This window comes from Mytilus californianus, unplaced genomic scaffold, assembly GCF_021869535.1.
Source record: "Mytilus californianus isolate M0D057914Y unplaced genomic scaffold, xbMytCali1.0.p SCAF_7, whole genome shotgun sequence".
In the NCBI taxonomy this organism is placed as follows: Eukaryota; Metazoa; Mollusca; class Bivalvia; order Mytilida; family Mytilidae; genus Mytilus; species Mytilus californianus.
The window spans coordinates 6,399,232-6,412,431 of record NW_026262723.1 but is presented as its reverse complement, the minus strand read 5'-3'; the positions used below and the strand labels follow the sequence as shown (position 1 = coordinate 6,412,431).

Sequence of the window (13,200 nt, the reverse complement as noted above, 5' to 3'; positions counted from 1 at the left end):
CCACAGAGAAAGAAACGTGGAGGTCAACCACCGTCTAAAGAAGAACTGCAGACTTGCATTACAGGTGTAGCACCGGGTTGTCCCGATTTATGTATTCTTTCCTTCAAAAATGCATTTCATGGACGCACAATGGGTAATATTTTTTTAATTCAACGTAAAATGTAATTACAATGTCATAAAATCAGTTTCATTTTGACATAAATCCTAATAAGAAAAAAAATTTATTTAGCCATAAAATTTATCGATAGTTGTTGTTATTATATCACCGAGTTTATAATTTGAATGTATTTTAGATCCCAATGACTCTTTGTGGACGTCAACAGATATATGCTTGGTATAACATCAGCTTGTTCATCTTATAAGTACAGTGATGAAACTGTTTTCAATCAGATATATTCAGCAACATATGTTTCGATTAGCTTTATCCAAAACGATATCTTAATTCATGATGTAATATGTTTCAGGAGCTTTAGCCATTACCCACAGTAAACCCGTCCATAAACTTGATTTCCCTGTTCCATATTGGCCAATGGCGTCTTTCCCAATACTCAAATATCCCTTGGAGGAAAATGTAAGGGAAAATCAAGCTGAAGAGAGAAGGTGTTTGGAAGAGGTATGTACAAGAATGTCAGATAATGCAGATTACTGACGGAAAAGAGGGGAAGTGTATTGTAAACAAGATCAAAGTAACGCAAGTGTTGTGAATGACATACATCTTGATTTCCCTGCTACTTCGGCTGAAATCGGTTTCACTCGGGATTACTCGGTATCACACGTTTTTATTACTACAAATGAGTCTTAATCGTTGTCGATGGACTGTTACTCCCTGAAGGTACCATGTTCTTAATAGCCAGTGATTCAGTGTTGATATAAATCAGTTGATATATTTTGAATTATGAATTTAATATATTTTTGTACGAAAACGAAGTTCAATACTATCAAGAAATGTGTCCAAAGACCTTATTGACTATTAAAAAGGCTCTAAGTTTTGATGCTCATTACTTTTTCATGTATTTGGATTCGATACATTTGGCATCCGTCATACCTGATTGATACAAGATATTCTAGAAACACGCGTCATGCACCCTAAAATCCTTATCATATACATTTAGTTGTGGTTAGGTTTCTGAATAACAATATTATAGTTCTTTTGTGCTTTCATTGTTGAGAGAGAGTAGAGAGGCACGGATAGAGAAGGGGTTTACAAGGGGTAAATAGCAGTAAACGCGAACGGTTATTTTTTGGGTTTTCAAAATTTTGATGGCTAGCAAGTAAACTTTAGGATTTTTTTTTCAAATCTAAGCAATTTGCAGAAAACAAATATTTCATCAGTGACCTCATTATCCAGGAACCTTTTTGAAATGTCTGATGTAATTGATTCAATCGTTCTTACAGCAAACATTTTTTTACAATTTCGTATTAGTGTTAATTGTTATAAATTAGTCTCAAACACTATTGGTCACATTTTTTGAGTGATTGGTTCCAAAGTAAATTGTGATTACTATCGTATCAAGCATTTAAACTGTCCAGTAAATTTGATGCATCGGGTAACATCTATATACTTCATGTCGTATTAGATTGATATGGGTTTCTGAGTTTATAAACATTTCCCATTGAACATACTGCATTTGTTGCATCTTAGCGATGTAAAGTCGTACAGTCAAATGTTATAAACAAATGGTCGAACTTTGCCAAATGTTGTTGGAACTTTCCTAGAAACTTATAAAATAATATGGACTGAAAATGCATAAAAATATCCTAGACAAAATGAATCGAACTATGTCACAGGCTTTAAATTGATATTCATTCAAATTATTTTACAGTTGTCCATTGTGACTAATGTTCCATTACTGGCTCACGTTTTGGCGGTGGACTGGTATCAAGCTATAAATACTAATCTAGTAATTTACTTCATCTTTGTCAATTTATTGGTTTTCAACAGAAATTATTTTGTTTTTAAATTGGAAAAATATGTTTCAGAACTTGCTCTTCATTTTTTTTTAAATATGGCAAATTTGTTACTACATGAGCCGTTCATGTATTGGTTGTTAAATCCGTGGCAGTTAACAGGAAAGAACTCGTTTGGTCATATTTGAGTAGACAAAACTGAGCAATAACAGGAAACAACTCGTTTGGCCATATTTGAGTAGACAAAACTGATCAATAAAGATAACTTTTGAAGCCTGATAGGGCAGTGTATGTCGAAGTTAAAGACCGCTAGTTGACGTTCATTGATAATCGCTGTCACCCAAACCATAATCATACTAGTATCACTGTAGATTGGTCCAGTTTCCAACTTTACCTAGCCTTGCAGTGGAGAATACTTGTTAAAAGGCACAGGCAAAATATTCAAGAATTGATCATTGTGAATTTACTCTCTGCGGTACAAATTAAAGATTAAAACGATTGGCACACAATAGTTTATTAAAATTAATGACGTAATTGTAGGTTGAAGATCTTATTGTATCATGGAACAAATCCGGGAGACCAGTAGTCGGCTGTGTTATAGAACCCATGCAAGCTGAAGGGGGAGACAACTTTGCTTCGGCTGAATTTTTCCAAGGATTGCAGGAAATTTGTTCAAAGGTGATATTTTAAATGAAATGAATGTAGTGAATAAGATTTTTTTTTACCTTAAAAAAAGGAGGCGGAAGATACTAAAGGGAAAGTCAAACTTTTAAGTCGAAAACGAACTGACAATGACATGGCAAAAACGAAAACACCAGTCTACAAAACACACCAGAGAAAACTTAAGACTACGGAACACGCACCCCCCCCCCCCCCCCCTCCCCAAAAAAAGTCACCAGTGTTAAAAGAAAATAATCTCTTTTAAATGTACGCTTCAAACAAGAATAAGTGGGCCAGCAGGGCCAGTCAATATAATAAAAAGAAAAATAAGTGTAGTCAAATAGAAAATAATAATTCAGAAAATGTTATGTGCATGATCTGATTTCTTTATCGAGAATTCATCTTTAGTGCAGGGACATGACCCAGTTTAGTACTGTTATACAAGACTTTTTGACTTTTGAAAATATTTTTGTAGCATGACGTTAGTTTAGCAATAGATGAAGTTCAAACTGGATGTGGTTCCACGGGAAAATTTTGGGCACATGAACATTTTAACCTGAAGGAGTCCCCAGACATTGTTGCCTTTAGTAAGAAAATGCTGACTGGTGGATTTTACTACAAAGAACACTACAGACCACACGAGGTAATGTGATTTAACCTGATTGACTTTTAGAGATTTACAATAAGTGTATGACTCCGACCCGAGTCCGAATACGAGTCAGAGTAAGACAGTTTAAATGATGGGGGCGATCTCAAAATAATAGAATTATTGTAAACATTGCTCTTTAATCATTATACTATTTATTGAAAAGTTGTATTCGGCGATTGGCAAAACAATGAATACCGCAAACTTTAATTATAGCTTTAAGTGTGTAAGCCTCCCACGAGTTCCAATGACTTTATAACATTTCAATTCGCCAATAACATGTTCTAAGAGATCGGGTATTCTGCAATGAGTCTGTTGAGCCTCCTACACTTTCTCGTTCTGTGTTCCGGCTTTCTATTATCTGCTGCTTGGTGAATGTCGTGTATGACTGATGAAATAACTCAACCTCTTTCTCTTGACGAAGATCAGGATCCACCCACCCCTGCATGAGCAGTAGAGGAACCTGAACTTCAAAAAATAGATAACGGACCTGACAATGGAGATATAAATGCAGGCGATGGTACAGCGAAAGCTGAAGAAATTGCCACATGTAATGCTACACCAATAACTGTAGATAATATTTATAATGCTTTTGTTAATCTTGAAGCTCCAAGAACCCCCCCCCCCCCCCCCCAAAAAAAAAAAAAAGAAAACATAAGAAAAAAAAGAATCTTTCATGCAATTGGTTCGCATTTATTACAAAACAGGTTCCAAAATTCGTATAAAAGACTCGGGGGTTTATTCAGATTATTCTGGCACCCGTAAAACAATCATAAAGAAAACTTATAGTATTCCAAAAATAAAATAAAAGTTTTTTTACTAATAAGTAATAAGTACAATTCTTGCCAGATTTTTTTCAAATTGATATCAAAGGTGTATATCAGGAGTGTCTCGGACACTTAAAAAATAATTGCTTTTAAAAGAGATATATCTCTTGGAAATACGCATTCTATAGAAAATTGCTCATGTGTACAGTTTTTGCCAGGTGTTTATAAAATTTGATATTGCCCTTGAACAGATGAAATATGTGAAACGCGGGAGACATCGGAAATCTGTTCTTTAATTCTCATCAAAATCAATGCGCACAGGAGTATGCATTACTACGGATCGGATCCCCTTAAGTGCCTTGTAAATATTTATATTTTCGTTTGACGGAGATTTATTCTAGTGCGCACCAGTTTAAAAAATCGTGCGCACGACTTTGAAACTCGTGCACACGAATTCTAAACTGGTGTACACGACTTTTAAACTCGTGCACACGACTTTTAAACTGGTGCACACGACATTTTAAAACTCGTGCGCATAACTTTCAAACAAAGTTTAACTGACTCTTTACAAACTTGCGCACGAATTTTCAATCTGGTGCGCACCAGATTAAATTTCTGGCAAACGAAAATATTTACATTTACATAGCACTTAAGATGCTCCGTACTATTCTCCGACTATACACCGTGGACACAAATAGCCTCAAAACATTAAAAAAATAATTAAAAAAACTGAACAATAGTATTATTTGATTTTTTTTTAAACTTAAAAAGTTTTTTTTATGTAATCGGTAAACATTATCATTTAACTAATGAACAAAATATTTGTTATGGAAGTTTTTTTTAATTCTGACCATATCTGCTAGCAAGCTTAAACGAAAAAGCGCACTTTCTACCCTTCAGTGAAAAAAAGTAAATTATTTGATAAACAGTTTTGTCCTATCACCACACAAAGATTGAGCACGGTAAAATCAATGAGCGTAAACATTACTTTGAGATCACCCTTATAGCTTACATGCGTACTTGTACTCGGATTCCGAGTCTGACAGTTATTGTAAATCTCTATTAGATTCAATAAAACAAGCATAAAATGTGCTTATATGAGGGTCTGGAAGGGTGTCCTTCATTTCTTTTATCTTTAATGTCATTTTTCTCTATTCTTATTATTTTTGCCCATTATTGTCTTTTATTTATATTTTGGCACCCCATTATTCACAATTCTTTACTTTTTTCTCTATTTTTCTCTATTCTTTTTCCCATTTTTCTGTCAATTTGACCCATTATTCTCTATTCTGTAAACCCCATCCTGATCCTCTTAAATACAAAACACTATGTTGGATTAAAAGACTAAATCAAAGCAATATACTGAGGAAATAACGGGTTGTGTTAAAAGGGTCAGTTGATCTCTTTAATTTCTTCCTTTACTCTAACTTCCCTCGTATTTTGATCATAATTCCTTTTTCCCTACTCCTCCACCTTCTCCCAAATTCCTTCAATTAACATCTGTTTCACTCCAGATTTCTTCCCTTCCTACCGCCTCTGCTATCGATCATATCTTTGTATAGTATTGTATATCCCCTTCTTCCACACATAACTACAAAAAAAAATGTTTTCAGACTCTATCTAAAAATCTAAAATAGTATTTCTAAACAGATCAGAAATGTCTTGATTTAGCCCATTGCAAATATCTGGTAACAGCTCACTATCTGAATACGACTGAATGCTTAAATCTTCAGTCATTTTATATCCCATTAAATGATCTTCAATTTAAAATACATTTGTATCTATTATGTCTGTTTGTTTTGCTCACACATTAATTGTTGTCAATATAATGGAATTCTATGCGACTGTCATACAAGTCAGGAGTTTAGCTAGCTATAAAACCAGATTTAATCCACTATTTTCTATATATGGAAATGCCTGTACCAAGTCAGGAATATGACAGTTGTATTCCATTCGTATGATGTGTTTGAGCTTTTGATTTTGCCAATTGATAAGGGACGTTCCGTTTTGAATATTCCTTGGAGATCGGTATTTTTGTTATTTTACTTTTTATACGTGTTCTTATGATTTGAATTGACAGGAAATAATCAAGCACGAAACTGCTTTTTCTTACTTACTAGTATAAGTTGTGCTATTTGTGAATATGAAACATTTATCTTATGTATACATTAACTTTTTGTCAGGCTCAGCGAATTTTCAACACCTGGGTTGGAGATCCATCAAAGGTCATTTTATTAGAAGCTGTAGTTAAAGTAATCAAGGAGCAGAATTTATTGGCAAGAGTCAATGACACCGGAAAATGTTTGTTTGGTGGATTACAAGGGCTTCAGGTAAACTTGATTGGCAAATACTTCAGTTCATTTTTTACATTATTCATTTTGTAATTTGTAATATTTAAGAGGGTAATTTTGTATCCATCTTTTATTTGGATGAACAACAGTACATTGATCGTCTGTTATATATTTTGTAATGAAAATATGTTTCAGATAGAATTATACCTTTTATAAATAGATGTGCAGAATTCTTTCGTACTAACATACATATGCATGTATATGGTGATCTATTTTTATACGACCGCAAAAATTAAAAATTTTTTGGTCGTATATTGGTATGACGTTGGCGTCGTCGTCGTCGTCGTCGTCGTCGTCGTTGTCGTCGTCGTCGTCGTCGTCGTCGTCCGGCGTCGTCTGGCGTCGTCCGAAGACACATTGGTTTTCGCACTCTAACTTTAGTTTAAGTGAATGGATCTCCATGAAATTTCACCATAAGGTTCAATACCACGAAAGGAAGGTTGGGATTGATTTTGGGGGTTATGGTACCAACAGTTAAGGAATTAGGGGCCAAAAAGGGGCCAAAAATAAGCATTTTTGTAACTTTTAGACAATAACTTGTGTGTAAGTGTATGGATCTCTCTGAAATTGTACCACAAGGTTCCATATCACAAAGGGAAGGCTGTAATTGATTTTGGGGGTAATTGCCTCAAAATTTTAGGAATTAGGGGCCAAAAAAGGGGCAAAAAACAAGCATTTTTCTAGTTTCATGACAATAACTTGTGTGTAAGTGTTTGGATATTTCTGAAATTGTACTACAAGGTTCCATATCACAAAGGGAAAGCTGGAATTGAGTTTGGGGGTAATTGCCCGAAACGTTCAGGAATTGGGGGCCAAAAAGGGGCCAAAAATAACCATTTTTCTAGTTTACAGACAATAACTTGTGTTCAAGTGTATGGATCTCTCTGAAATTGTACTGCAAGGTACCATACCACAAAGGGAAGGCTGGGATTGAGTTTGGGGGTGATGAATCATAAGGGGGTTCAAAAAATTTGGGGGGGGGGATTTTTTTTTTTTTTTTTTTTTCTTTTTTTCCTTTTTTTTTCCTTTTTTCTTTTAAAATTTTCCATTTTAAGTTGGTTATTTCTGATTTATATTTAAAAGCAAATAATAATGATATGGTAGGAGATACACACCAAACAGGATGTGTAAATTATTATATAATAAGTATTGTGCAATAGCAAGAAATTTTCAATTGCACAGTATTGCACAATAGCAAGAAATCTTCAATTGCACAGTATTGCACAATAGCAAGAAATCTTCAATTGCACAGTATTGCGCAATAGCAAGAAATCTTCAATTTAACAGTATTGCGCAATAGCAAGAAATATCCAATAGCACAATATTGCGCAATAGCAAGAAATTGTCAATTGTACAGTATTGCGCAATAGCAAGAAATATTCAATTGCACAGTATTGTGCAAAAGAAGATACTTCGTATAAATTGCTTATTTCTTGATCAATTTCAATGGGGTTTTATTCTTGAATTCTTGGGGTTCTTTAATATGCTGAATCTAACCGTGTATTAAGTTTTTGGATTTTGGGCCCCGTTTTTAAATTGGTCCACATTGATGTCCAAAGGGTCCAAAATTTAACTTTGTTTGATTTCATCAAAAATTGAATTATTGGGGTTCTTTGATATGCCGAATCTAACCGTGTATTTAGATTTTTAATTTTGGGTCCCGTTTTTTAAATTGGTCTACATTAAGGTCCAAAGGGTCCAAAATTAAACTTAGTTTGATTTTAACAAAAATTGAATTCTTAGGGTTCTTTGATATGCTGAATCTAAACATGTGTTTAGATTTTAGATTTTTGGCCCAGTTTTCAAGTTGGTCCAAATTGGGGTCCAAAATTAAACTTTGTTTGATTTCAACAAAAATTGAATATATGGGGTTCTTTGATATGCTGAATCTTACCATGTATTTAGATTTTTTATTTGTGGGCCCGCTATCAAATTGGTTCATATTGAGGTCAAAAGGGTCCAAAATTAAACTTTGTTTGATTTCATCAAAAATTGAATTATTGGGGTTCTTTGATATGCCAAATCTAACCGTGTATTTAGATTTTTAATTTTGGGTCCTGTTTTTTAAATTGGTCTACATTAAGGTCCAAAGGGTCCAAAATTAAACTTAGTTTGATTTTAACAAAAATTGAATTTTTGGGATTCTTTGATATGCTGAATCTAAACATGTGTTTAGATTTTTGATTATGGGACCAGTTTTCAAGTTGGTCCAAGTTGGGGTCCAAAATTAAACTTTGTTTGATTTCAACAAATATTGAATATATGGGGTTCTTTGATATGCTGAATCTAAACATGTATTTAGATTTTAGATTTTTGGCCCAGTTTTCAAGTTGGTCCAAATTGGGGTCCAAAATTAAACTTTGTTTGATTTCAACAAAAATTGAATATATGGGGTTCTTTGATATGCTGAATCTTACCATGTATTTAGATTTTTTATTTGTGGGCCCGCTATCAAATTGGTTCATATTGAGGTCAAAAGGGTCCAAAATTAAACTTTGTTTGATTTCATCAAAAATTGAATTATTGGGGTTCTTTGATATGCCAAATCTAACCGTGTATTTAGATTTTTAATTTTGGGTACTGTTTTTTAAATTGGTCTACATTAAGGTCCAAAGGGTCCAAAATTAAACTTAGTATGATTTTAACAAAAATTGAATTATTGGGGTTCTTTGATATGCCAAATCTAACCGTGTTTTTAGATTTTTAATTTTGGGTTCTGTTTTTTAAATTTGTCTACATTAAGGTCCAAAGGGTCCAAAATTAAACTTAGTTTGATTTTAACAAAAATTGAATTCTTTGGGTACTTTGATATGCTGAATCTAAACATGTGTTTAGATTTTTGATTATGGGACCAGTTTTCAAGTTTGTCCAAGTTGGGGTCCAACATTAAACTTTGTTTGATTTCAACAAAAATTGAATATATGGGGTTCTTTGATATGCTGAATCTAACCATGTATTTTGATTTTGGACATTGGACCATAATAGGTAAATTAAAAAAATTGAAGTTCTTAGACCACTTTCTTTCTGTGTCAGAAACATATGCTGTGTCAAATATTTAATCACAATCCAAATTCAGAGCTGTATCAAGCTTGAATGTTGTGTCCATACTTGCCCCAACTGTTCAGGGTTCGACCTCTGCGGTCGTATCAAGCTGCGCCCAGCGAAGCATTTTATTACATATTAGTAGACTTTTTATATGAAAAATTTACTTTTGTTGATACTTACTTTACAGACACAATATCCTAATTTACTGAGCAGACTCCGAGGTCTTGGTTGTTATGGATCTATTGATTTGCCGTCAATGGAAATACGTGACAAAGTAATTTCAAAACTCAGAGCTAAAGGTAAGGCCAAAACAAAGATACCAAGCTTTTTTTCTACGCCAGTCTTTGAAAGGTAAAAGGCAAAATCAAGTACGAAGTTGAAGTTTAGAACCGAAATTCCGAAAGGTTTTGCTTAATACAGCTGAGGTAATATAGGTAAATGAAATAGACATTATAATTATCAACTTTGTTACTTAGCAGACACATACTCCATTTATTTGTCATTAAATGAAGTGATGTATCTACATGGAGCAAGGGTTTGATATAAAGTACATTTGCTGGCTTTCAAATGTTTAGTTTGAGCTTTAATAATGAAGGTAAACCCTGAAAAGCGTACTTGCATTTGCTAAACATCATTGGGAAACATTTCATGAACAATCGCTGAAGTTGAAGAAAGCAAAGGAATATTTGAAATTCAAACATTGTAGCAAAAATTATGACAGTCGCCTTTACATGTTTACCTGTAATATTCTATGTCTACAAGAATTGCATAAAATGATTCTTGCTACATGCATTTCTGGATTCAGAGTTATAGATACACTTATAAAATTATAATTTCAGTAGTGTTTTTCTACAGAATAAGAGAGGAATTGTTTTTCTACAGAATAAGAGAGGAATTGTTTTTCAAACTTTATTTTATGAATTCATATTCATGTGCCTTTATAACAAGTCAATATAATATATAATAATAAGTTTCTGATGCTGTTCTTTACTTCTGTTGTTTTATGTTCAGGAGTAAATACTGGTGGCTGTGGAGAGAAATCTATAAGATTTAGACCAACTCTTACCTTGGAGAAACACCATGTTGATATTTTCCTTGACAAATTCAATTCGGTTTTGCACGAAGTTGATTCTTCACAAGAAAAATGTGAAAGAGCTAAAGCTTAGAAAGGACTTGGTGTTTTAACATACCTTTAAGGAAGTTTTGTGAAGGTACATTGTTTGTCCTAAAACAAGGATTATACACCAGTCACCACAATTAAACAAATTGTAATGTGAACCAGTCATTTTTATCTTAATATCATCTAAATAGTCGGATTTTTTTTATTATGCCATGTTTACCCTTTCAATCAATTTCCAGACTTAGACACTTCGGTAAATTCAGTACTGGTCAGACAATTCGCTTGCAGTCAATTTAGTACTGTTTAGTACTTTTCATACCATTCAGTATAGTATGTTGTGTGCTCTGTACAGGTAAATAACAACTACTGAACAGTCTGAACAAAGACTAAATAGATCTTAATTGAATGCAAGCGAATTGTCTTAACAGTACTATATTAACTGCAGTGGATAAATCTGAAAAGTGACTGAAAAACTGGAAATGACTTAACATTTTATTGTTCAATCTTTATAAGAGCTGTTTAAGATCAAAATAACCGTTTCAGACAAAATGTTGTTTACTAGTGCACTATTGGCAGGAAAAAGTGATGAAGCTGATGTTTTGACTCAGTTTTCAGTTTTGTAATATAACATTTCATATTGAAATATTTCTAATGTGAATGTATAAATGTGTATTGAGATAATCAGTGGTCAACACATTTTTTTTTGTGTATAATTGAAGTTAAAATGTGTTTTGTTTATGTAAAGATTACTGTGTATATCTGAAAATAAACAATATTGCCCTTGCTTTAGTGGTTGTTCTACTCAAGTGTGTGTTATCTTTTATTCTATTTTTGTGTGTTTGCACGTTGTTAGTTTTGTTTCTAGTTCGAGTATATTCTTCTCATTTTATAATATTATAATTATTTTAAGATTTATATGTGTGTTAGTTATTGAGATTTTTTTAGTAGCGGGCTTGTTATTCTTGATTTAAGATATAGATGTGTACTCATTTTTTTCAAACATTAAAACTATAACATATACTGTATACATTGTATACGTCTTCCCTATGCCCAACATATTGTAAATCATACTATATGATGACAAAAAATAATATTCACAATATGCTATCTTTTAACGTATACTTTAAGATGATTTTTTGGGAGGGGGATAGCCTATGTCCGACAATTTGCACATCTTTCAGTTGTGACATCATACATCATAATTTGGCCCTTTACTCCAGAAATTTTTACTTAAGTATGAAATCAATTTTCTGCAAAAAGCAAAAGGTTTACTACAAGGAATTATTTGAATCTAGAATAATTTTGAATTCAGGAAAATTGATAAGAAATGTATGATGAAAAACTAACCCAATTAAGGAGGGTAAGCCATGCATGCATGGCTAAGGGGGCTTGTTAGTTCATAATGAAATATCAGTGAAAGTAACCTGAACCTTAGCCATGCACGCATGGCTATCCCACTAAAGTTTGGTTAGTTTTCATCATACATTTCTTAACAATTTTCCAGAATTCAAAATTATTCCAGATTCAAATTATTCCGTGTTATAAGCATTTTGTGAATATGAAATTGTTCACTTCCCTTTTGTGAACTCGGATCATCATTATCGTAATGTTTTCTTGTTTTACGGTTAGGTTGTTGCTTGTGTTTTTTAAAAGCTTTAGAAACAGTGTAAGGAAATTTTGTTTTGTTTCATTTGTTTTATGATCAAGAAAACTGACCTTATTATGGAACATATTTTTTACTTCCTCTAAACTCATTTTAAACATTGTTTGATTTCTAGGTCATTAATACATGTTTTGTTTTTGTTGAAATTACAATTCAATCTTAAGAATCATTGCAAGTGCTGGAATAATATGTCAAAGAAAATATTGAGCATACGGAGAACAGAACAGGAAATACTTGACTTTTAAGAAATCTCAGGATACCACGGTATACATGTTTTGGTGCTGCATAATGTTACCATTAAATAGAAAAATACTCATTTTGAGCTGTTTTCAGTGGTCACATGTGATACTAAAACAGCAATGGAAATTGTTGTTGTATGAATGGTTTTTTATGTAAGGATTATAAATACTAATTTTATGATAAACTGACTATTTTACAAACATTTCTCAATGCTTTACTTGTATGGATAATCTACATATGAATTTTGAAAAGTCACGAATGTACATAGTGAAACGTTTATTATGAATAAAGATTCATGTAAAAAAGAATATAGTCTTTATTTTTATGGAACATTGCTGTAGAAGAAGTTAAATTAAGGTAGATTCACATCTTGGATTGTACAATAGCAGTACACAATCGGTCTAGTTCTTTGCCTATATCTGCAATTTTGAGACAGATTTGCAATTTATGTGTAAGACTGTTTATTTGTTTAAAGAAAAATAAGTAATTTATTGCATTATCCAAAATGTTTTAACAAATACCAATTTTTAAATGTTTTTACAATCAATTTTTCAACTAAGCCATTTAAGGGGAAATAAATCTTATAGTAAAATTTTTATACTGGAATGATAGTGAAATTTTTATTTTTTACTTGCAGCAAGAAAACAAGTTTGGTGACACTTATTTTTATTTTTATTTTCTAAAGGCATATTATAAAACCTATCTTCTCATATTTTATTTCAAAATTCTATCTCGTAGATTTCTTTTTATTCACAAAAATGTGTTTTTTCATGAGCAATCTATGCAAATTTGGGCAATTT

General features: G+C 32.6%; 1 protein-coding gene across 1 annotated transcript in view; it reads left to right on the top strand.

Annotated features, from left to right (window-relative positions):
* LOC127709863 (4-aminobutyrate aminotransferase, mitochondrial-like) overlaps positions 1–12,708 on the top strand; it is a 29,531-nt gene extending 16,823 nt beyond the window's left edge. Inside the window, exons 7-13 of the mRNA XM_052215534.1 lie at positions 7–133; positions 465–613; positions 2,449–2,586; positions 3,044–3,211; positions 6,165–6,311; positions 9,565–9,676; positions 10,389–12,708. Of these exons, the coding sequence (XP_052071494.1) occupies positions 7–133; positions 465–613; positions 2,449–2,586; positions 3,044–3,211; positions 6,165–6,311; positions 9,565–9,676; positions 10,389–10,543 (996 nt within the window). The 3' untranslated portion in view covers positions 10,544–12,708. The remainder of the gene's footprint in view (positions 1–6; positions 134–464; positions 614–2,448; positions 2,587–3,043; positions 3,212–6,164; positions 6,312–9,564; positions 9,677–10,388) is intronic.
* The last annotated feature ends 492 nt before the right edge of the window (positions 12,709–13,200 follow it).